The 24,354-nt window shown below is 45.6% G+C and overlaps 2 protein-coding genes and 1 long non-coding RNA gene across 5 annotated transcripts; 2 read left to right on the top strand and 1 right to left on the bottom strand.

The window, feature by feature from the left end:
- Positions 1-110: 110 nt before the first annotated feature.
- gpn2 (GPN-loop GTPase 2) lies at positions 111-4,323 on the top strand. Its single transcript, XM_040012713.1, has 5 exons — positions 111-968; positions 1,126-1,282; positions 1,562-1,722; positions 3,184-3,314; positions 3,503-4,323. The coding sequence occupies exons 1-5, from the start codon at positions 549-551 to the stop codon at positions 3,573-3,575; spliced, it is 942 nt and encodes a 313-aa protein (XP_039868647.1). The 5' UTR covers positions 111-548; the 3' UTR covers positions 3,576-4,323.
- LOC120722013 lies at positions 3,074-8,394 on the bottom strand. The gene is made up of 2 exons (XR_005693315.1): positions 7,990-8,394; positions 3,074-3,393 (listed from the first exon to the last, which is right to left on the bottom strand). It is a non-coding gene; the product is annotated as an uncharacterized LOC120722013 (long non-coding RNA).
- arid1aa (AT rich interactive domain 1Aa (SWI-like)) lies at positions 6,029-23,458 on the top strand. Of its 3 annotated transcripts, none has more exons than XM_040012707.1 (20): positions 6,029-7,522; positions 9,878-10,096; positions 10,186-10,785; positions 10,892-10,987; positions 12,703-12,943; positions 13,841-13,930; positions 14,016-14,186; positions 14,758-15,091; positions 15,234-15,379; positions 15,489-15,574; positions 15,692-15,901; positions 16,012-16,216; positions 16,395-16,530; positions 16,627-16,796; positions 16,884-17,094; positions 17,922-18,047; positions 18,730-18,823; positions 19,046-19,889; positions 20,052-20,182; positions 20,270-23,458. In XM_040012707.1, exons 1-20 carry the CDS (start codon positions 6,608-6,610, stop codon positions 22,124-22,126), a joined length of 6,882 nt encoding a protein of 2,293 aa, XP_039868641.1. In that variant the 5' UTR covers positions 6,029-6,607; the 3' UTR covers positions 22,127-23,458. The 3 variants fall into 3 exon arrangements, with proteins under 3 accessions (XP_039868641.1, XP_039868640.1, XP_039868642.1); XM_040012706.1 differs by having other exon boundaries at positions 6,030-7,522; positions 16,377-16,530; XM_040012708.1 differs by lacking the exon at positions 6,029-7,522 and adding an exon at positions 7,538-7,847 and having other exon boundaries at positions 16,377-16,530.
- Positions 23,459-24,354: the final 896 nt, after the last annotated feature.

Here is a 24,354-nt window from a genome sequence, read left to right as displayed (position 1 = left end):
ATATTAACTATACACATGTGTATGAATTGTACCAAGCTATTAATGACGGAATAATGTGGTGTTTGAGCAAGGATGAGATGATTTAGAAAAAAATGTAGTCTGAAATTAGTCCTGCACGTTGCGCCATGTTAACAACCGGCTTTTATTTTGACACGCCAGTTACGTAACTTGGATATACTTCCGAGTAGCGTTAGCATGTGTTAGCGACTTCCATACGCATGTAAATATAGCATCAGCAAACGGTAAATATCAGTCAGTATTGCTGCAATTTACAGTAAAAGTCCACATTATATTAAGGACCTGCACATATGTCTTGAGTAGACTTACGATTTATCGTACATAAACATTTAAATAGCTACTTTGTACAAGTCTTGTCTGACCGGAGTGGATGGCAGGTGCAGGTTTATTTAGTGTTTAATGAGTTTTTAATGTAGTTGGTGGAAGAAAAACTGAACTCTTGATACCAAATCCGGTGACCCTGCCAGCCAACACCCCAGTTGGTACCCTGCACAGGACATCCTAGCACCATCTAATGCGAGTCTGAAGCCATGTCCAAGCAGACACAAGCGAAGCCCTCCCTGCGTTTCGGCCAGGTGGTTATTGGGCCCCCGGGTTCGGGGAAAACCACCTACTGCCAAGGGATGCAAGAGTTTCTGACTCACCTGGGACGCAAGGTGGTGGTTGTGAACATGGATCCAGCCAATGAAGGGATACCTTATTCCTGTGCGGTAGATATCTCAGAGCTGGTGACTTTGGACGATGTCATGGAAGGTTTAAAGCTGGGGCCCAATGGTGGACTTCTCTACTGCATGGAATACGTCGAAGCAAATCTGGACTGGTTGGAGGAGAAGCTGAAACAGTACAGTGACTGCTACTTCTTGTTTGACTGTCCTGGACAGGTGGAGCTCTACACCCACCAGAACTCAGTGAAGAATATCTTCTCACAGCTGGCCAAGTGGAATTTCAGGGTGAGCTTCATCATTAGATAATTATTGTATGTCTGCTGAGCCTTCACAGCTCCTACCTTACCCACACAACCATCATGTAGACACAGCTTTAACACAAAAAGGTGAATTTATATTAACATCACAAGATGAATTTTAGGGCTGATGTCCTCTCTTTTAGCTCACAGCGGTGCACCTCGTGGACTCGCATTACTGTGCTGATCCAGCCAAGTTCATTTCAGTGCTGTGCACCTCGCTGTCTACGATGCTGCATGTCGAGCTTCCCCATGTCAACGTTCTCTCCAAGATGGACTTGATGGAGCAGTATGGCAAGCTGGGTGAGTTAATAAGGGTTTGCTTTAAACAGATTTTACAGGCTGTAGTCAGAGATTATCTGATGAATCGCATTGATTTGTGCTGGATAAATGTTCTAAGACAGTGAGATTAAGACATTAAAGGTCTTTTTAGAAATCATATTTCTTTGTTTCCCTTCTAAGAAAGTAGGATGAAAGAAAAAAAACTATACCGGCATTGATTGCCAGCTGAGTTGTTGAATTTCACAACTGGTTGCTTTTCATCATCATCCTTGGTAACATTTGTCTTGTATTCTTTTCCAGCCTTCAACCTTGACTTCTACACAGAGGTCATGGACCTGACCTATCTTCTCGATCACTTGGCTGCAGACCCCTTCTTTAAAAAATTCCGCCACCTAAATGAAAAGTTGGCAGAGGTCGTACAAGATTACAGCCTTGTGTCCTTTGTCCCTCTCAATGTACAGGTACCAGCGCTGCTTTTTGGTATTAACTGCAAAAGAAGAGCCAGTAATGTCTGTTTAACTCCCAGTAAATTAGAATATGCTTTGGTGAATTAAATAAATAAAATAAGCTGCTTTCACACATGAAGTTCTGGCAGTTTGGGGAGAATCTAGTAGTGATAATTTCCACAGGTGTCCTTTCTCAGAGTCTCAGTCTGCTCAGATGTGCTTGCCTGCTTTATTCACACATGCCAACATCACACGGGCTTTGCACTGGGGAGTTTGTTGGTTAAAGACCAGTGGAATGTATAATACATTGCTCTAATGTTGAGTGACTAACAGGGAGGTGGCACTGTCGCCTCACAGCAAAAAGGCTCCTGGTTCCAACCTGACGGCCAGCTGGAGCCTTTCAGTGTGCAGTTTGCATGTTCTCTTTGTGCTCACGTGGGCTCTCTCTGGGTACTCCAGCTTCCTCCCACAGTCCAAAGATCTACACGTTAGGTTAAACTGGCTATATAGTGTGAGTGATTGTCTGTCTCTGTGTCAGGGACTAAGGACCTGTCCGGGATGTACCCCATCCAGTGATAGCTGGGATACGTGCCAGCCCTGACACAACCCTGAATTGGATTAGTGGTTAAGAGAGTGTGTGGATGGATGGATGGGTTCAGTTTGTGTGGACCACTAACAGGTCTAGAGAGTACACATAAAAACAAATGCCATGTCTTGCCAGTGAACTCGACAAATTTTCATTGTTATTACTTAATTAATGTATCTGCATCATGCTTCTGTGAGATGTTGAGTGCAAAACAAGAGTTCTTTACTTTCTTCTGAAGTAGTCATAAAGCATCCATACTGACCAGACGTCACGGTTCGTTTCCCTTAAAAAGTCACATGCCTCATATTTCAGTATTTGAACCGTTAAATCATAAATCGCTTTTAGCGTTTCAAATTGAAGGTTGGATCAATTTTGTGCAGATGGATTGGGGGAGAGGGCTGTCTGCACTCTGCACTCGTTCCCTGACATCGCTTCTTTATAAAGAGTGATTTGATCCTGTGTGTGCACAGAGACAGGAGTCTAGACCTTGTGCCATCACTGCATGTGGCACCAGCAAGTTATGCGTGAGGCAGGTTGGCACACATGCTTTGTACATGTTCTTAGTTTAAGCAGCCATTAGTTACCTTGGTTACCCACTTATGGTGCCTAAAGCAGCCAAAAATAAAAGAGCTTTCGACTTTGAGAAAGAGCTGCAAAGTGTTTGAGGTCAGTGAAGTTTGAGGATTTATTGCTTTGCATGTGCGTGCTGCTTATGTCATTATGACAACACCTTATAACACACAAAGAAGAACCTGAAAAATCTGTGCTCACACATTTTCAAAAAGGCTTTGTCATCCTCTTTCTAAAGTGAATCTCACTTGTGGGGATCAGTGGGTAGTTTCTCTTTGTGGGAAAGCCCCGGATCAAGCACTTCTCTTTTCGGTTTCCAGGACAAAGAGAGCATGATTCAGGTCTTACGAGCAGTGGACAAGGCCAATGGCTACTGCTTTGGAGACCTGGAGGAGAGGAATCTGCAGGCCATGATGTCAGCTGCTGTGGGGGCAGACTTCCAGTTCAACTCGTATCCTTTCCTGATCGTCGTGGTGACTCACAGTGACTCATCTGGTTTGATGCCAAATATAAAGATTTACAGGAGGTGTCTGAAAAGCATAAGTGTTTACAGTTTTATTGAGAGGATTTCTTACGCCAAGAAATAACAGCCAATTTATGTGTAGTTTGTCAGGTTTTCCTTAACATTTAACCAACCAGTACTCTCGGGGTGCAAGAGAGGTATGTTGAAACCAGTGGAAAGACTGTGGAAGAGGAAATGATGGAGCTGTAAATGGAAAAGCTCAAATAACAGGACGAAAGCGGTCACCCCTTCAGCAGCAGTATACGAAGGGGGTCCTGGGAACATCCATCTCACTTGGCCTGAATTCTTCTCAGCCTCTCTGCAGAAGCAGTGGAGACATGGGAACTAAATGTGGGTGCTGTAGATGCTTCACGGTCGCACCACACCTCATGAAAGAATCACAGTGACGAAGACTAAAGGGAGCAAATGTGTGGGCTGAGTAATCTTTTTTTTTTTTTTTGTAATGTTTTGTAGGCAAAAAAGAAATGTCTTCTTTACAAATGGATAAAAAATAAAGTCATTCAGTTTCATTTTTGTTTGAGTTTGATACATGCTTGGGAGCCCATGTTTTGCCTTGTAGCCCTGATATGATCGTCGAGCTGAAACAACAACGTGACTGTAATGAATATGGCCATTTATTCTTATTATGGGTGCAAAAATAAAATGTTTTGCGTGAATAATGGCAGATACACACAAACTGGAATGACGAGGAAGATGTCTGATAAAGCCTGCATGCATAAAAACATGACACGCAGTGGAATATAATCTCCAGAGCCTCAGCTGCCTCCTAACAGTTGCACGATTTTCTGGTGAAAAGGGAAGTTTTGAGCAGTGTTTTAGGATAAAGGAAAAGGTGGATAATCCTATAAACATTTATAAGACAACTGCATATTATCCAGAGATGATTCTTTTATGACAAAGACTGAAATGGTTCAATAAAGCCCTTAAGTAAGCATCATAAGTAGTTGAGTCCTTGTATATATGGATCTGCTGTTTCACCAGCAGATGGCACATGTGCTCGCAAATGCTTCTCCCTGATCCACAAAAGTCTGCTCCAAGTCTTTCAACCAGCCAGAGCCGAAAAAATTAAGTCAGGCGGGGAGAGGAAGCCACATTAAATCTGTGTTTCTGCACAACTGGCCCTGTGTCTGGTCTCTGGGATGGAAGATCCTCTTGTCTTTCGAAATACAACTAAAACTTCTCCCTATTGACTGCCCCTGACTTTGCTGTCCTACTCCCAGTTCACTCTCCCCAGCTCAACATCCCGCATTTAAAAAAAAAATCGTAACCCTGCCAACTTAAAAAGGAGCCCATAGACGCTGGTTTTAACACGGGGGGCCTCGGTGTGCCAGCGCTTTCGTGCAAAGTTGGAAGTCAGACTGAAATAAAGCGTGATCCACTTTGAGAGCTCGCGCTGGTGTGGGAAATCGCATTAACCCTGTGTGGTGTGACGTGGCTATGAAATTATATGTGTACAGTCCTTCCTTGCAAAGCTCAGTATCTAAGTGTACGTGTGTGTGTGTGTGTGTGTGTGTGTGTGTGTGTGTGTGTGTGTGCATTAGGGGGTGTGTCAGGCAGAATGTTAAATTGTGTTTCGATGTTTGTACATGTGATCAAGTATGCCGTCTCAGTGGTACTTCCTGTGCCCCCCCCCCCCCTCTCTCTAAGCCCCCTAGAGGTAGATGCGTGTGTGTTTGTGTGAAAGAGAGAGAGAGAGCAAGAGACAGTTTGCGTGTGTGTCGAGAGTGAGAACAGAAACCGAAAGGCAATGTCATCCCATTTACAGCCCGATTTTGAACTGTAATCAATACACAGTCCGAACTATTAAATGCCTCGTAAACCGTCTAATAAATTCGCATTTAATTATTACTACCAAAAAAAAAAAAAAAAACCCCACAAAAACTCCCTCAGCCTCGCACACACTCTTTTCATTACCATCCTACCCCTGCTCAACACTGTGCGCAAACACCCTGTGTGTGCCAAAAAAAACATGTCTGCTTCATTTGACTGAGCAGAGGACGAACGTTTTTCTAACGCTCGTTTTTCTAACTGTTTGGGAGACTTTGAAACTGTCCATGCATCCTCTTTCTGATAGATAAGGTCTGCCTGATTTTTTCCCCCTTCCTCCCTCCTCTGAACGGTGTAGTTCAATGTTAGTGGGGTGAGAGAGGGAAGCTGGAGCCTGCGCGCCCATCCCCCCACACTCGGCAGAGAGTGTTTCTGCTGGAGTGAGAGACAGACAGAGAGGAGAGAGGGGGTGGTAGAAGAGAGCAGAGCAGAGCAAAGCAGGCAGGGGAGGGAATAAGGGAATGTGCATTGGTAGTCTCGTTTGCTGCAAGGCTTCCTCCTTCTGCTGTGGAAAAACCTGTGCGTGCGCTGCCTTTCTCGCCTAAATACCACTCAGAAACACTGTTCGGGGGGAACACAATAACGCCAAGAGCACAAAGGCGCATTTAAACGAGCTGAATGTTACAGCTTTTTGCTTTTAAAGTCTAAAAATATAACTGGGTGTGTGGAAGGCAGGCTAAATGAATGCAGTGCAAAGTTTGCAGCATTTATGTATCCTGCTGTGCGTAATAACGCCCTTTACGCGCGCAGCTGTGGCACCCACATATATGCAAATACTTGGAAAAATTATATATTTTTTTACGCATTAATTAGTTTTCCCGGGTACTGATGAGTCCACGAAACCCTCAAACGTATTCACCAAGCCTACAGCCCGTGATCTATATACAGCCTCTTGATTGGCGGCTGGTTTAAAGTGCATTGTTTATGAGTTTGGGCGACTCTCGTCGTGTGCAGAAAATATTCCACCTATGGTGGGGAGAAGGGAAAAAAGATAGAGAGACAACGTGAGGTTTTCTGAAGACAAAAAAATCCAGTCCGCGCTGTGACAGCTCCACTCCGCGTTTTGCGGCCATCTGTGCGGCTCAGTAAAATGGCTGTATCTAGCGGAGCCTCGTGTTGGTTGGGTTCGCTCCCTGCCTCTACCCGGGCTCAGTAACACAACTCCCACAACAATTTCTGTCGCTTTTTTTACGCATTGTATGGAGCCTCCATCATTTCTCTAACCCATTTACGGAACCGGAACCGGGAGGATGGAGGCCGGATTCGGTCCGGTATGAGGGGCGGGAATGCATCGGCAAAAGGATAAATGGTTCTAAACAATTATTTATATTCAATGCTAGCTTTTGATTGTGACTGACTCGCCGAGAGAGGGAGAGAGAGGTGGGGGGTATATCATGGCCGCTCAGGTCGCCAGCGCCGCCACTCTTAACACTAGTCCGCCGTCCGAACTCAAAAAGCCGGATCGAGACGCCAAGGACGAGTCGGGTCCGGGAGAGAAGCAGCCAGACAAAAAGCAACCGGGCTTGGACGGCGGATCGCCGGGAAGGGGGGATCTGCAGGACGGGGCCGACGGTGGAAATGTAGGGGGAGGAGGAGAACCTGAGATGAAGAACGGGAATGGGAACCCGCCCAGGGCTAACAATAATACCCAGAATGACTCTGTCGGACCGGAGGGAAATAACCACCCCGGTTTGGTGCATCACCACGGCGCGGCTTTTCCTCCACCTTCGTACGGATACAGTCAGCACTACGGTCGGGCCCCTTTTCATCAACATGGCGGACAACAAAGCCCTGGCATGGCAGCTGCTGCGGGTCCGGTCGTGCAGTCGAGCAACATGATGGACCCTTATCAACATAATTCACACGACCATGGCTTTTCAAACCACCAGTTCAACAATTATAACCCATTCCCGAACAGGACTCCGTATCCCAGCCAAGCGTACGCCATGAACTCCCCTCGCAGCGCCCAGGCGCCGACAGCTGGGGGGCAACCAGCTAAGCAGCAGCCACCAGCGGGAGGACCCACGGCAATGGCTGGATCTTACAGTAATCAGAGATATAACATTGGAAACCCTCAACCTACATCCACACCGACACTCAACAAGCTCCTAACCTCCCCCAGCTCAACGCGGGGATATCCAAACTATCCGTCTAGCGACTATAGTAGCCAAGAAGGAGCTAGCAAGGGACCAGCAGACATGGGCAGTAGCGGTCAGTATGGAGGGAGCAATCCGGCTTGGCAACAAAGGAGCCATCACCCATCGCCTATGAGCCCTGGAAGTGCTGGGCAGCCGTTAGCAAGAACCCAGGTAAAAGCCATTTTAACAGGAACAAGGCACGAGCTTTAGCACGTCTCCTTCCCTTCTCCTAGCTAGTTCACAACGTAGCAGGCCAGCCATTGTCTGATACTAGTTCGCAAAGACTCTAAAATGGCTGCCTCTTGTGTGTAATTTTTTTCTTTTCACCACACCATTAAATAAGAGTTGTTTTAACGTATTTATAAAGCTGGCTAGCAACAAAGAAGCGTCGCTCGAGGCGGATATAAGTTGTTGAAACGATGTAAAGGACGGTTCAGGGGAAGCCAAGAAGGCCCGACTTTGAAAAGGGGGCGAAAATAGTCGCTGAAGAGCAACGGTTCGTTTTTTCTCTCATAGCTTTGCTTCTCCTTTTACGTGCTGAATTTACAATGAATTTTTGCTGCGAACACATCCGTGTGATGGTGCACAGCTACAGTAACGTGTTCTTATACGTGTGAGTTTGTGGCGGTTGCTCATACCTTCGTGTTTGTGTTGTTTTCTTGTGCGATAAACTGTATTTCGGTGGCCATGACGGAAGGAATGCGTTTCGTGTCGAGCGAGTCTCGCACAGTTGGTTAAAATGGCTCATGTTGGTCTTGTTTAAATTGCGTAAATATCACAGTTTGCTCGCTGGGGAAAGGTTAAACTGTTAGTTTGGGTCATATATTGATTAAAAAAAGAATTTCCCCGTGCTGAAAAGCCGCTCGGCTTCCCCGCATGCACGCCGCCTGTAAACAATCATCCCTGCTTTTTATGAGTGACTTGAATGCAGTCAGCAGATTGCAGTTTGCACTGGGATTTGAATTGTGGAGGTAAAATCCTACTGTCAAAGCCAGGAGATAGTTGGTCTTGGGTTGACATGCTAGCTGAAATCTGATTGGCTCCTCATCCGCTGCTCATGGCCATTTATAATTACATGTGATGCAAGGCAACAGTTGCTGATAAGAGCACATAGCATTAACTCATCACAGGGTCACCAGAGATTTTATTTTTTTGCTGCTTCTCTCCTCCTCTAAGCTCCACTTCTTACTTGCAAAATAAATCCACAGTTGGAGCAGCTCGCACCTGAATGATGTGTGGATTTGTAGTTTTGCTCCCATCATTTGCTAATATTGACCAAAAATGCGAAATGTGTTGCTGTGGGCTCTGGGTGCAGCTTGTTACACCAAAAATGGGTGTAAGTAGTTTGTTTTAGTGTTTGAATATACATCAGACACTAGTAACACAGTAAAGTTCACATCATGGGTAAATGGGCTCTTATTTACTGATATACCATATTTTTTAAAAATTCTCGAGCTAATGCAATAAACACATGGCTGTTTTTTGGTTGTTTTTTTTAATACACACACACTAGAATAAAAGACAAATTTGAGCTTTCCCCACGAGGGTGTGTGTGTGCGCATGTGTGTATGCGCTCTTTGCTGCTGTGTCTGGCGTGCCACACAAGTTTAACTGCAGAAAATTTCCCCCCAATCCTCCCCCGAAACCAATCAGAAGGCAGTCCAGCATCTCTCACCCGCCAAGGGAGTTTCCTCTCTGTCTTATGCAGATTAGCCATGTGCTACTCTTATTCACTTGATTATCTTAGATGTGCAAAGGGTCACGCTTTTTATTTTTGTTTATTATTTGGACAGAGGAGTTACCATTGAGTTGAGGATGCTCTTGTCGGCAAGGTGCGCTTGTGGGGATTCACCCAAAGTAGCTCATGGGTCTACATGTATTTGTTTAAGCCGATCATCTTGGGGTGCCTAATTTTTATCATGTGACACAGTTTTGATGGAGTGTGAGTAAAGATCCAGAATGTGACCTTTATTTCCAGCTTTTTTTAAAAAAAACTGAATGTGCCAGGTTATAGACTATGTACAGCTATACACAGTTTTTACTCTCCACAGCTGTTGTGAAGTTACTTCCTTCATTTCTTGTGTCATTCATCCAGAGCCAAACTGCCTTCAATGAAGGGTGGAAGGGGGGGCTACTTGGAACAGACTCAAAACAGGAGCACAGCTGGGATATGTTTAAGATTGGGCAGACTGCCCTCCATTCGAAAGTATATATATTCTGTTGACTTCCGAAACTATGGCAAAGCGAGGTGAAAAAAAATCAGGGTAATGACCGTGGGAAATAAGGTGGGGGGGAAAAACACAGCTTGCCTGTTTGCTGGAGTTTCTTTTTCTTTTCTTTTTTTTTTCTTTTCAGGTATGGAAATGTAAGACTCTGCAGTCAAGTATTTTACAGCTGTAATAGTACAATTATCTGTGTGAGGACACTTGCTTGAAACTTGTAGGATTTGATGACTTGATTTCCTGTGTTGTGCTGTTATCATCTGATTTTATTTTTTATTTTGCTCTCTGTTCTTGCCATGTCCAGCCTCCTGGTTCCATGGACCCGATGGGAAAAATGAGGGGTCAGCCATATGGAACAAGCGGCCCATACAGTCAGCAGTCACAGCAAGGGCCTTCAGCTGGTCCACAACCAGGGCCTGGTTACCCTGGACAGGGTTATGCCCCACCAGGTCCCCAGAGATATCCAGTGGGAATGCAAGGCCGGACCTCTGGAGGCATGGGGGCCATGCCGTATGCTCCACAGGTATTATCTTTCATTCTGGATCTTCAGTTCAGATCTCTCATTACTGTTGGTGTGTTTGAGGCCTTAGTGTGTTTGTATATTCTGTTTAGATGGGATCTTATGGCCAGCAGGGAGCAGGAGGCTATGGCTCTCAGGGCCAGGCACCCTATTATGGCCAACCAAGCCAGGCTCCTCACCCAAGTCAGCAACAAACCCCATATTCACAGCCTCCACCTGGACAACCCGGCGGCCAGTCACCATACCCAGGTCAACCCCATCCTCCTCAGACTTCTACTCCACACACCCAGGGAGGGCCACCTTATCAGCAGCCCCACATGCCCCCACAGTCCCAGGGGCCACTGCCAGGCCCATCCCAAGGGCCCCCACAGTCACAGCCCCCTTATTCTCAAGCTTCAGCCCCACAGTCTGGCCAGTCTCCCTACGCCCAGCAGCAGGGTCCTCCCAGTCAGGCCCAGCAGCAGCCCAACTCCCAGTCTAACCCTGGATCGCAAGGCCAGTCCAGCTACCCAGGATCAATACAGGGGCCCCAGCAGCCACCCTCACAGCAACAGCAATCACAGTCTCATCCACAGCAGCCACCAGGACACAGCCAGCACCCACAAGGGCAGTCTGCAGGTTACCCCCAGAACCCTCAACAGCAGCAAGCACAACAGTCACCTTATCAGCGCTTTCCTCCTCCTCCTCCGCAGGTACCAATCTCAGTCTTGGCTCATATTCATCTTGGTTAATGAGTTTTCTCTATGTGGTTCTGTATCTCTGGCAGTATACTTAAGCGCACGTTCTTTTGTTTATCAGGAGGTATCCCAGGACTCATTTCAGTCCAATGCGCCTCCATCCACTCAGCCTAAATCTGGTCCAGAGGACGGTCAAGGCCGCCCCTCCAGCCTTCCGGTCAGTTATGCTTCTTATAACACCGCCGGGGCATTGCTTTTTCACAGTTTTCCATCAGATATTTTTTCCTTGCCGCTTTATTATATTTATCATGCTAGTTTTCAAAAACACGGCAGTTTATGGCACATTGCATTTAAAATTCATTTCGTATTATTGATGATAATGTAAAAAATTTCTTTGCTCTGGCTGCTGCGCGTGCTGCTGTTCTTCAGTTGTTGAGACACAGCTCCATGGCTGATGCTTTTTGGAAAAGGGTGCTGTGCAAATGAGACGAGAAATCTGACAATCGAGCACTTGCACAGATGAAATGGCTGAACCGAGACAATTCGAAAACATGTTTTTAGTCTGCTTCCATGCGTATTCTGTTTTTGTTTGGGCTGTGAAGGCAAATGGACCAAACCCACTGTTTTTTTTGTTTTTTTTGTTTTTTTTTAGTGCGAATTCAAAAGTTATGAAAAAAACCCCCACCTGTGATGGTTTTTGAACTGTTAAGACCGCTTTCTAATCGATGCATTTCCATCTAAAACTGAAAACATTTCAGTACTGGACCTTTTTTTGCGTGCAGTCCTCTTCTTTGCACACGATCGATTTCCAGCCTATAGTAACAACCTCTGGATGGTATTCCCGTTATTTCTTTTGAGCTCTTTTGTGCAACCAGAGAGCATTAAAGTGCACACTGACCTGCTGCCATTCAGCAGAATTTGATTTACCTTTGCGAGCCCTGATGATGCAGGATGACGTCACCTAAACGATGCAGTGAGTGAGTTACCAGTCTGAAAGACTTGATGTTATGCAGACTTGTCCTGTGTTAAAAAACAAAAACAAAAAAACTGTGAATACGAACCTGACTGTAACTAAAATGCAGCTCTCCCGTCATCCGTCCGGATCAAACTTCCAGGTTTGTAAATGCCCTTCATCTGAACTGAATCTTGGCTGTTTGTTTGTGTATTGAAATCACATGGCAGAGCTGGCGCTGCACGCTGACTCGGCTTGCATCCTACAAACCTTGGTAACCATGACAACCCCCGGCACTAATGCGCACTCACTTTTTCTTTGAAAAAGATAAATAAGGACAAAGGCCTCCGGGTGTGTGTGTGTGTGTGTGTGTGTGTGTGTGTGTATTTGTATCTCTGCCACTCATGTCTTAACAGCAGAAGGATGAAATTGCAGCGTACTGATACTACAGCTAATGTACGAAGTAAACATTACAATACTGTAAACCAGAGGCTCCGTTGACTTGGCTTAAATAAGCATAGGGACACACATTGGATAACAATTAAACATGCTTGCAGGACGCAATGAAAATATTAGCGTAAAGAGAAATCACTTCAGTTCTTTATCAGCATTTAATCTAGTCTAAGCTTGCAGAGTGTCTGATATGTGCCGCCACATACGTCACTGACTGAAAACACATTGCGCTGGAATCGATTTAAATAGCAGCACAGACCCATTGCAGTCATTCGCCTCTAGATTCCTTAGTGCTCTTATTAAATTTTTGTGGGTTGTTTTGATTCTTTTTAGGACGCTGTAGGCCGGATGTGGCGGTATTTTGCCCAAAAGTTGAGAGGAATCAAGAGAAAGGAGCATCTGTGTCAAAATGCACAAACTGTCATATTTTTTATTTCTTTTTTTTTGCCCTGCTAAATTTTCCTGTCTCTCTGCAGTGCAGTTCTTTTACTCCTTGTTCTTTCTTTTCTCCCTGTATGTGTTCTCAGGACCTGTCGGGGTCCATCGATGACCTGCCTACCGGTACAGAGGGCGCCCTGAGTCCCGGCGTGAGCACGTCAGGGGTGTCGAGCAGCCAGGGCGAGCAGAGCAACCCTGCTCAGTCGCCCTTCTCTCCTCACACATCTCCACACCTGCCAGGCATCCGAGGGCCTTCACCTTCCCCGGCCGGTTCCCCTGCCAGCGCCAGCACGTCCCGCACAGGACCGCTGTCACCTGCCAACATGCCAGGTGGGCCTTCACAGTGAAATTGGGCATATGATTATTAGCGGGCTTCTTACATGTCTGATCGTGACAGCGATGCCAGATTACTGACCAGTGCTGCTTAAATTATTAGAGAAGCTGTTGGTTTTTGCATATTTTTGGGAGATTACATTTACCTTCTTGGTGAATTTTGTTTGAAACCCTCTTTGCCATTTTTGGAAATGTTTCCCAAGCCTCGCTGAAGCTATATGTCCTATATTTGGACCCGACAGTAAATGGAAACATTATCGATGGCCTGCAATTGCACATTTCCTCAAAACTCAGCCTGCTGTGTTTAGTTTCCTCGGGCACCTCAGGATCTTTGCTGCACACTAAAATATTATTTTTGTTTGGTTGTTCACAAAGCATAAATGTGTGTGTGTGTGTGTTTGGCATGGTCTGCATATTTAGAATTGTGCACCTTCTAAAGTTTAGCCTGTAAATATGCTCCCTGCTGTTCTGTGAGGGCTGATTTTTGTCTCAGTTTGACAAATTTTTTGCTGAAAGTGTAAAGTTTTTCTCACCCCCCCCGTTAAGAGTCTGAATGGATTTATAACCTCAGAACTAGATCAGAAGGCTTTTCTGGGCCCATAATGGGCAACAAGCAGTGTAGAATCTTGAAGCAGTGGGAGACATTTTTGTATTCTGTGGTTCGACCCAAATACATCAGTGTTATTTTCTCTTACGATCCAGTTCTGAATCTCTGTGGTGGAAGAGGTGTTAATGCCATTTTTAAGAATGTCTAGTAGTGCAAAAGAGTTTTATAGTTTTATGCATCTTTAAGAATGGAAATCACCCTTTGTCCTCAAATTGGAATAAACTTAGCAACTACTCGTTGCTCCTTCCCTGAGCTCTCACCAATTTAACTTAATTATTACTGTTTAGGGACCCAAATGCCTCCCAGACCGTCAAGTGTGCAGTCAGATGGGAGCCTACACCCTACAATGAGCCAGTCTCCTATGGCCCAGGACAGAGGTATGTTGCCATCTGAAGTCTGCTTTGAGATTAACATGTTGAGTGTTTGCCGTGGCATCTGAGCCTTTGTCTTTGTCTCTTTTAGGGTTTATGCAGAGAAACCCTCAGATGCCCCCTTATGGCTCCCCCCAGTCAGCCTCTGCACTGTCACCACGCCAGTCCTCTGGGGGACAGATGCACCCTGGGATGGGCCCATATCAGCAGAACAACTCTATGGGAGGCTACGGGCAGCAGGGAGGACAATATGGCCCTCAAGGTTTAAACTTTTGGATTGGGTTATCTTTAAGAGAGGCTTTTTTTTTTTTTTTTTTTTTTTTTTTTATTCTTTGAAATACTGCTAAGACAACTGTCTTCTAAAAATTGATTATATTAAGCCTAAATATTGCTTAATAAAGGCTTTCCACTCCATTTACAACCTGTCTAAAAAGTTTGCTGTTTACAATGTATCAGAAAATCCTTAGGAATATATCTCCCTGCCTCATGAATACCATGCTATCGCTGGTCCCTCCCTCTGACTGTGTTGCAGCTATTTATAGCTGTGAAGCAGAGAGTCAGCTGACGTAGCAGAGCCTCCTGTCAGTAGAGCTGAAACTGTGACAAAGGCTTGTTGCTCAGGCTGCATAGTGCACTCTCTCTCTCTGTACTAGCAGTCTGTAAGGAAAAGTCTGCCTCACGCACTCTTTAACAAAAGACTACTTTGAATTATAAAAACCAAGAAACTTCTGGGTGCTGCAGTGAGATTTTTGTTTTTTCAGAGTTCTGTTCAGTTGCAACCATGTGATTTACTTGAGCCTTTTTTTTTTTTCATCTTATCATTCCCATCTTAGGTTATCCTCGGCAACCTAGCTATGGCAACATGCCTAATGCCAGCTACCCTGGGACTGGCATGGGCTCAATAAATCCCATGGCAAGCCAGGGTGGAGGTCCTCCATATGCTGGCATGCCTCCAGGAAGGATGCCTCCTAATCAAATGGGGGCACGGCCCTATGGCCCCAACATGGGTCCCAATATGGGGCCTAGCATGGGTCCAAACATGCCTCCCAACATGGGCAATATGCCGCCCCAGGTGAGCTCAGGAATGTGTCCTCCACCAGGAATGAACAGAAAGCCCCCGGATCCCTCAGCCATGCAACACCCTGCCACAAACTCCATGCACAACAGGTTGGTTACCAGTGGATCCTCAACTACCTGCATTTATTCACCAGGCACAAGTCTGCTGGTTATCACTCATGTCTAAATATGAAGTAGCTGCACAGTGCCTCATCCCACTTGCACATAAGATGACATATTTCTCTCTCTCCAGGATGTCTGGGTACCCCAACATGTCTCCAGGCATGATGGGCTCTGGCCCGCCTTACGGCCCTCCAATGAACAGTATGCCTGGAATGATGAACACTCCAGGTGGATCACCCTACCCTATGGGGCCAAACATGGCCAATAACACAAGTGGTAAGTTGTACTGGCATAACCTCATAACTTAATGTTGTTCTTTTTTTTCTGTTTGTTTTCTCTTACGTGGATGCTTCATAGCTAATTCATTCCCCACCATTGTTTCTAGGCATGGCCTCTAGTCCAGAAATGAACAATAAGATGAATAACAAGGTAGATGGGAGTGTGACGCCCAAGCCAGAATCCAAATCAAAGGTAACCCCTCTATTAAATATAATTACTATTTTTACAAGTCTTTTAAAATCTGTGCACCTCACCTCATGTCCTTTGTCATTTTGAAAATTGGTTTCTTCCTCCTCTCACACTAAACAGAAGTCCAACTCTTCCACCACAACCAGTGAAAAGATAACACATCTGTACGACTTAGGACCAGAGCCAGAGAGGAAGATGTGGGTGGACCGTTATTTGGCCTTTATTGAAGAGAAGGCTATGGGCATGACCAACCTGCCTGCTGTAGGACGCAAACCTCTCGACCTCTTTCGGCTGTACATGTCTGTTAAAGAGATCGGAGGCATGATGCAGGTTAATATGGAAGTTTTAAACAACATGAATCCCAGAGTAAATGTTTTTCTTTGTCTTTGTTGAATCCTTTCCTAATATTCCTGTATTTTGTGTATGTGTGTGTATCTCAGGTGAATAAGAATAAGAAATGGCGTGATCTGGCCACTTCCTTGAATGTGGGTACATCCAGCAGTGCTGCTAGTTCTTTAAAGAAACAGTACATCCAGTGTCTGTATGCCTTTGAGTGCAAAATTGAGCGTGGTGAAGACCCCCCACCTGAGATCTTTACAGACAACAAAAAGAACCAAGCTGCTAAGGTCCAGCCCCCCTCTCCAGGTGAGAGCTGTGCTCATGTAATCTTTTCTGATGAGCGTACCTTTTCAATAATCAACCCCTTTGAACTTTAAAACTGACAAAAATGCCCGACTTGCTCTTTTGCAGTGTTATTAAAGCCATGTACCATATCTATCTGTTCCTCTCTTATTTCAAACTGAAGCGTCCCTCTGCTCCACAGCTGGGTCAGGCTCTCTGCAGGGTCCTCAGACTCCTCAGTCTACCAGCAGCTCCATGGCTGAGGGGGGAGACTTAAAACCCCCTACTCCGGCCTCGACTCCTCATGCCCAAATGCCCCCCATGCCGCCCGGGTCCAGGTGACTCTCGTTTAAGATTTTAACTGAAGAATCTTTGCTTTCAAGAGTCATTAACATTAGTTATACTAATCCTTCTTCCTTTTGCCTCTTTCCTAGGAGCAGCGTTAACCTGCAGGACCCCTTCTCTGACGGAAGCGATCCTGCATTTCCCCGGAAGAACATGACGCCCAACTCCAACTATCAGTCTGGCATGAACACGCCTGACATGCAAGGTCGAATGGGCCCGTACGAACCAAACAAAGACCCCTTTAGTAACATGCGAAAAGGTGGGCACACTGAATAGTGTTGTTAGTCTCAGCTAATTAACCAGTTACACATTTCTAAATGCTTTGTAACTCTAAATATATTTCCAGTTGGGGAGCAGTTTCTACCTGCTAACCAGGGTCCCAACAGCGGGATGGGTGATCAATCACAGCAGCCGCCACAACAACAACAACCACCACCACAACAACCGCAACAGCAGCAGCAGCAACCTCCATTCAACAGGGGACCGCCTGGGGCCATGGGCACAATGCCAATGGGGCCCAGACAGCAGTATCCTTATGGACCAGGCTACGACAGGAGGTAAGGCAGAATTTTAATGGTCCTTCAACACAGCTGGTAAAAACAAGTACTTTCATGATTAATCAAACCACAAATGTCCCCATTCACCTCAAAGAAATTGTCTAACGACTGAGTCGAATACATTTGATATTTAAGAAACTGGCTAGCTTCTTACACACTTAATTAAGCTCTTAGGTTATTTTAATGCTGCCGTTGATTCACATGTTCATATGGCGACAAGAATGAAATGTATCCCTAAAACAAGTGTAATACGAGTAAACACGAGACGTTGTACAGTCTCCACGGGCAATCCTTTTTCCCCCACGATTGTATTAGATTTTTTTGAATTTTTTATTTTAAATTAGTGATACTGCACACTTGCATGGTGGGACCAATATTTTTTATTTATGCAGTAGCTACTTTGACAGTGACGGTAGTAGTTCATCTTCTGCCTGGAGAAACATTTTAGCGCTAATGTGGGTATACAGGTGTCATAACCTATTGTAGTAACAGCAAAACACTTTCCACCAGCAGTGTCTCACTTTCCTTCCCTGGGAATTTTCCTGGTTTGTTAGTTCTTGTATGTGGAGTACTGGCATTTTTGGATTACAGTGTTCCGTCTGAGCCTTTTTTAGTTGCTGTTGTCACTTTTGTTACCATTTTCCTATCAAACTGGATGTTTAAAGTAGGCTATTCAAGATATACTTCCTCACTGTTAGCAGTCATACACTGAGAGCCACTTATAAAATGTCTTGACCTTGTGCTTTGTAACATTTCCTATGAGTTTTTTCTTTTCTTTTTTGGATGATCTAGCATAATCTCTACGTGTATTGTTCCACTTTTCCCAGGTCGGAGCAAGGAATGGGCCCAGAAGGCAACATGGGATCTGGTGTTCCTCAGCCAAACCCGATGATGCCTGCCAACGCCGACACGGGGATGTATTCGCCAAATCGCTTCCCACCACAGCAGCCACGGTCAGTTCACAAAGCACTTCGTGGCTGGCAGCCTTTTAGATTTTCAAACTACTGTCAATTGGAAGTCATTCTTCATATATAACAAATCTACTGTTTTAGTAAAACTTGAATAACCTTCAACTCTTCAGTCTCGTTACAAAGCCAGTCCACAGTGTCATGAGACACTGTATTTTGATGTAACTTCTATATTTGTCATTTTGACAGCGGTATTGCTTCATTAATGTAATTTTTTTTTTTTTTTTCATCTTTGAGTAAATATTCACTTGGCATTTACTGCTCTTTAGTTTAAGCTTTATCTTGTGTGAATATCAATGTTATACAGTTGCATTGATTTAAATGTATTTTGTCTTAATCCAACACAAATTCTCTGCTGGCTGGTATTTTTCACCAAGTAGTGAGCCATGCAGTTAACAAACACATGCTTGACATAATAATACAGTAAATGTTTTATAGAAAAATGGATCATGTTGAAGCACCAAAGAGGAGTATAAAGGATATTAAGTATAATGTAATTCACTGTGACACGATTAGAGGAATCTACAGCTAAATGCCCTTTGGGTGTGCATTCATCGACGTATGCTGACACATATCAGTGGGGCTTGTTGTAACTTGGTGAGAGATGCATAAGATTTTCATGGTCAAACTGAACAGGCACTTGTTTTTTTTATTTTTATTTTTGCAGGCATGATTCCTATGGTAATCAGTATCCTGGGCAGGGAACGCCCCCTACTGGCTCTTACCCAAATCAGCAGCCTGGAATGTACACACAGCAACCGGTAAATGATCCATCTGCACTACACCAACTCCCAGTGTTCTTAGTGTGTATAGGTCAAACAATGTGAAGGTTATAACTTTTACTTGTGTATTTTTTTTTTTTTTGTCCTTGATGGCGCTCCTGTCATTTTTTTACATTTTTGTGAATGACTTTATTCTTTTTGCAGTTTGCTTTAAATGGTAAATGATAAATGTGTCTGTCTGCACTTTTGTATTTTCTGTAGAGTTACAAGCGTCCAGGGGAAGGCGGTTACCCACCATCAAAACGTCACGAGACTGACTACAGTGGACCCTTCCCTGGCGGACAGCAGCCACCGCAGCAACCGCAACAGCAAGGAGGCGCCTCTGCACCCTCTTCAGGACAGCAGGAGCCATACAATCAGTACAGCAGCAGCGGGCCCTACCCTGGCGCCGATCGCCGTCCACCCGGCCCCAGCAGTCAGTTCCCGTTTCCCTTTGGTCGTGAACGGATGCAGGGGACAACTGGGCCCAATTCGCAACCTAACATGCCCCCTCAGATGATGCAGTCAGGCCCTCCTGAGGGTCCTCAGGGAGGCATGTGGCAGGGACCTCGAGATATGAACTATCAGAACTACCCCAGCCGACAGGGTGGCCCTGGGGGTCCTCCCCAGGGACCTGGTTACCCCGGCATGAACCGGGCAGAGGAGATGATGCCGTCAGAACAGCGCATGAATCACGATGGCCAGTGGGGGGGTCAGATGGGCCCTCGGCAGCCTCCTTACGGTCCAGCCGGGCCTGGCACACCTATGCCTCGCTCGGTACAGTCCAACTACCAGCCCCCTCAGGGGGTGCAGAACCACATTCCACAGGTGCCGAGCCCAGCATCCATGCCCCGCCCCATAGAGAGCAGGACATCGCCTAGCAAGTCTCCCTTTATGCATGGAATGAAGATGCAGAAGGCTGGTCCCCCAGTGCCTGCATCCCACATAGTGCCCCCTCCAGTGCAGTCACCTCTAATAAGGCGAGACATGCCTTTTCCGCCAGGCTCTGTAGAAGCTACCCTTCCTGTCCTGAAGCCACGTCGAAGACTCACCATGAAAGATATTGGTATGAAAAGAAATTCTAGAACTTAAAAGCAGCTTATTACCCTTTGTTGTTCACAGTAGTGTTTAATACTGCAGCTGTCCTCAGTTGTAAGTTATTGATCAGAGAGTAGTGGTATTCATTAATTTCTTTATTTTTTTCTTCTTCTTGATTTTTCTCTTTTAGGAACCCCAGAGGCCTGGAGAGTTATGATGTCATTAAAGTCCGGTTTATTGGCTGAAAGCACGTGGGCCTTAGATACTATCAATATACTTCTCTATGACGACAATAGTATTTCCACCTTCGATCTCAACACGGTGAGATTCAGTATTGAGCCCTAATAATGTTTGTAGCAGTTTGCATGGTGATCATTTCTAATATTTTTCTTTATATTGTTTCTTCAGTTGCCTGGTCTATTAGAGTTGGTGGTTGAGTATTTCCGACGCTGCCTCATTGAAATCTTTGGCATCCTGCGGGAGTATGAGGTCGGCGACCCTGGCCAGAGAACACTACTTGATCCTGAGACCTTGAAACGAGACTGGAATGGCACAGAGGAAGAGGAACCACGGGTGGATGATATGGAACAAGAGGATGAAGATGACGATGAAGAGGAAGAACGAGAAACGGAGGGGTCATCTCATGTCAAAGAGGAGGAAGATCAAAAGCAGTGCTCTCAAGGTCAGGACGAGAAGAGCAAGGGTTCATCATCTGAGCAGACGGGCTCGTTGCACACCCCAACTGCCCACGAGAGACCCAAGCAGGCGAGCAAGTTTGACAAGTTTCCCCTGAAGTTGGTACGAAAGAAAGACCCATTTGCCGCAGCCCAGGCAAATAATCATGGCAAAATTCAAGAGTTTGACAGTGGCTTACTTCACTGGAGCGCAGGAGGGGGAGACTCAACAGAACACATCCAGACCCACTTTGAGCCACGAAAGGACTTCTTGGAACCACGCGAACGAATACCTGTGCCACCGGTTTTACTAAGGCGGAGAGTCCTAGAAGAAGAGATACGGGAAAATGGTTTGCCTGCCGAGGAGGAGAGAAGGAAGCCTCAAGACGAAGAAGAAATGCCAAAAGAGACCTCCTCTTCAGAAAGATCTGCAGTCTCAGAGAAGTCCAGCTCCTTGCTTGGCAGCGAGGAGGAGAGGAAGACAGATTGTGACTCCAAGACTGTTGAGAAAGGCTCGAAAAGTCACCTAGAGAATAATAGACCCATTCCCTCCTCTGGCAGTTTCTTTACCCAGCAGGCACAGCAGAACGGCACCATCCTGGAGGACGAGCCTCACAGTAAGGATGAGGGGCCGCTCGTTGCACTGACTAACTGGCAGGATTCTTTAGCCCGGCGCTGCATTTGCGTCTCAAATATTGTCCGCAGCCTCTCCTTCGTTCCAGGCAATGACCACGAGATGTCCAAGCATTCGGGACTGCTGCTTATACTGGGCCGACTAATCCTGCTCCACCACCGGCACCCGGAGCGCAAACAGGCCCCGCTCACCTACGAAAAGGACGAGGATTCGGATGAGGGCGTGGGCCAAAGGGACGAATGGTGGTGGGACTGCTTGGAGCTGCTGAGGGAGAACACACTGGTCACTTTGGCAAATATTTCAGGCCAGCTGGACCTCTCCATCTACTCCGAAAGCATCTGCTTGCCTCTGTTGGACGGCCTCCTTCACTGGGCTGTGTGCCCCTCAGCAGAAGCCCAGGACCCTTTCCCCACTCTGGGACCCCACGGTTCTTTGTCACCTCAGAGACTTGTCCTGGAAACGCTCAGTAAACTAAGCATCCAAGACAACAATGTGGACCTCATCTTGGCCACTCCACCATTCAGTCGGTTGGAGAAGCTTTACGGGAACCTGGTGCGGCTAATTGGAGACAGGAAGGTTGCGGTCTGTAGGGAGATGGCCGTAGTTCTACTAGCCAACCTGGCCCAGGGTGACACTCTGGCAGCCCGAGCAATCGCTGTTCAGAAGGGCAGCGTGGGCAACCTGCTGGGCTTTCTGGAGGACAGTCTGGCTGCCACACAGCTGCAACAGAGCCAGAGCTCTCTGCTACACCTACAAGGGATGCCCTTTGAACCCACGAGCCCGGACATGATGCGGCGAGCAGCCCGGGCCCTGCACGCCTTAGCTAAGGTGGAGGAGAACCACTCAGAGTTCACACTACACGAGTCCCGACTCCTCGACCTTTCAGTGTCTCCCCTCATGAACTCGCTGGTTTCTCATGTTATCTGTGATGTACTCTTTCTGATCGGCCAGTCATGACAGCTGGAGGGAGCCGTGGCTCCACTTCTTGGGGTTTTTGTCCCCAGTCCCCCTCCTTCCTGGTAACCTTGGCTTATGTGTGTGTAACAGGGCAAAGAAAGTTCAAGTGACTGTCTGTATTTTAATTTATGAAAATCCTTCAGATTCCATTTTCCGTGCCTCCCCATCCTGGGCCAGCCTCACTCGAGGAGACGGAGGGGCAGGGCGGGGGTTAATCACGGAGCGGTGGTGGATCTACAAATCGGAGAGATGCCGACAAAGTGACACTACTTGCAAAGCAAATGCCCACTGGATGACACAGAGCAAAGCACCACGGTTGGGAGACTGTGCTGCACCCGGGTGGGGCGGGCAGGGGGGGAAAGTACTTTTTAATAAATAATAAATAGCTGAAAAAACAAAAACTGTAACCAAAGTTGCTGTCTCGTTTACAGTGAGTTTGGGAGACACAGTGTGCCCTAGCTCTCCCCTCGAGGGCACAATGAGTCTGTGACTGGTTGATGTTCAGAGGTGAAGCAGACTGATTAAGTGGCCTACTGGTTATAGTTGCTGTAGTTGGATTCTCACCAGTCAGCCCGACAGTAGACAAAGTGCTGTCAATAGACACCTTCACCGGGGAGGCCTGTGCAGTGTGCAGTAGATTGTAGGACATTTTCTGTACCGTACTGCTCTTGAGTGTAAGCATTCTGTAACACACGTTTCCACACAGAAGCTGGCGATGCAGCTCCTCAAGAGTTTCGAGGTCAATTTAGTTTGGTGTTAAAACAGAAAATGGCTTTCTTCCCCAAAGTATCAAGAACCTACAACACCCTTACCTCCTCTTATCCCTTGATTGTATGAATACCCTTATGAAAAGAAATCACCTCTTAGGACTGGTTTTCAACTTCAGATACAGCTTTGCTGTGGTGTATATATAATGTTGTACATTATACTTCCTTTCTGTGTCTGTCTCTCTCGCTCTCTCTCTGTGTCACTATTCTCACACTTGTTTATTGGCGCGGGACGGAGGCTGACGTGAGTTTGGTCCGTGACCTTCGGTCCTCTCCGATAAGACCCACATCTCTGGTCTCTCCACAGCTCCGTAGTATGGCAGACATGGCTCAGACCTGTTATCTCCTGGTACAATGAAAATAAACTAGATGAAGAACACGTTTGAATTTTCTCCAGTCATGGATTCTGCATATTTGTATTTCAGACTATGTAGCTAAGACATCGTGTAAATTCCTCCCTTTCCCTTTTTTGGCTCAATGAATATCATTTATTCAGTATGAAATCTTTATACTATATGTTCCACGTGGTAAGAATAAATGTACATTAAATCTTCGTAAGCTGTTTGATGGTTTTGTTCTTTTGCAGTAATGACCTTCTTTTGGGGGGGGAATGAATGAATTCACACAGCACTGTTTAGAGATGCTCTTTAAACCACATGTTCAAGATTACCTGCTCAATAAATGCTTCACTTATATTTAAAGACTCCTAAAACTCCTTAAAAAGGTGTTACAACATGAATGTCAAACTCACTTTACATACACACAGCTCACTTTTATCTGAAGTGGGGAAGATGAGTTAAACATGTTGTCAGATAGAGTTTTACTAAACATTTAGTCTCTGGGATATCTTAATATGAGATTAAGACGTCACATCTCAGCACATCTGTTTTTCTACATGATGAATTTATACAATTACAAAAAGTTCTGGTAGCTCACTGTCCAGACTGTCCTGTATTCAGTTTTTGTTTAATCACAGAAAACTTTTTTTGTTTCTAAACTGAAATTTCTATAGTAGAGAGTGAAAAACAAGAACTTTTTGTTATCTAGTAACTATTTTCGTATAATACAAATGGCTGTGAGGGAGGTCTTTATCAGCAGGAAAAGCTGTAAAACATGAAAATACAGCTGAAGGTCACAAGATGCATTCCTTTATATTTTTTTTATTCTATAGTCTTTTGGTGGGCCGGATTAGATTCTTTGCAGGCCACCTTTGGCTCCCAGGCCTTCTATTTGACACCCCTGTGTTACTAGATTGTCTCATTGTACTTTATGAGGCTGCAAAACACAAAGTTATGGGCTTTCTTTTACATGAACTTAATCAAAATAGTTTCAGGCCATCAAACCCAAATATCAGTGCAGTAAAACAAAATATTCAGAAATGTGTATATCAATAAAAAACTTCTAAATCCTTATAATTCTATTTATGAAATGAAATGAAAGGGGAAAAAACTGCGTTTGTGG

Source organism: Simochromis diagramma, unplaced genomic scaffold (genome assembly GCF_900408965.1).
Source record: "Simochromis diagramma unplaced genomic scaffold, fSimDia1.1 OVJJ01000618.1, whole genome shotgun sequence".
In the NCBI taxonomy this organism is placed as follows: Eukaryota; Metazoa; Chordata; class Actinopteri; order Cichliformes; family Cichlidae; genus Simochromis; species Simochromis diagramma.
The sequence above is the reverse complement of the archived record's forward strand: the minus strand, read 5'-3'. Positions and strand labels throughout refer to the sequence as shown.

What these genes read in the sequence shown, in the direction of transcription:
- gpn2 (XM_040012713.1), top strand. Translation starts at nt 549, where the DNA reads ATGTCCAAGCAGACACAAGCGAAGCCCTCCCTGCGTTTCGGCCAGGTG. An exon ending in TTGTCCCTCTCAATGTACAG is followed by an intron (nt 1,723 to 3,183) that starts GTACCAGCGCTG and finishes TTCGGTTTCCAG; the next exon opens with GACAAAGAGAGCATGATTCA. An exon ending in GCAGACTTCCAGTTCAACTC is followed by an intron (nt 3,315 to 3,502) that starts GTATCCTTTCCT and finishes TTAACCAACCAG; the next exon opens with TACTCTCGGGGTGCAAGAGA.
- arid1aa (XM_040012706.1), top strand. Translation starts at nt 6,608, where the DNA reads ATGGCCGCTCAGGTCGCCAGCGCCGCCACTCTTAACACTAGTCCGCCG. An exon ending in GCCGCCCCTCCAGCCTTCCG is followed by an intron (nt 10,988 to 12,702) that starts GTCAGTTATGCT and finishes ATGTGTTCTCAG; the next exon opens with GACCTGTCGGGGTCCATCGA. An exon ending in AGCCAGAATCCAAATCAAAG is followed by an intron (nt 15,575 to 15,691) that starts GTAACCCCTCTA and finishes CACACTAAACAG; the next exon opens with AAGTCCAACTCTTCCACCAC.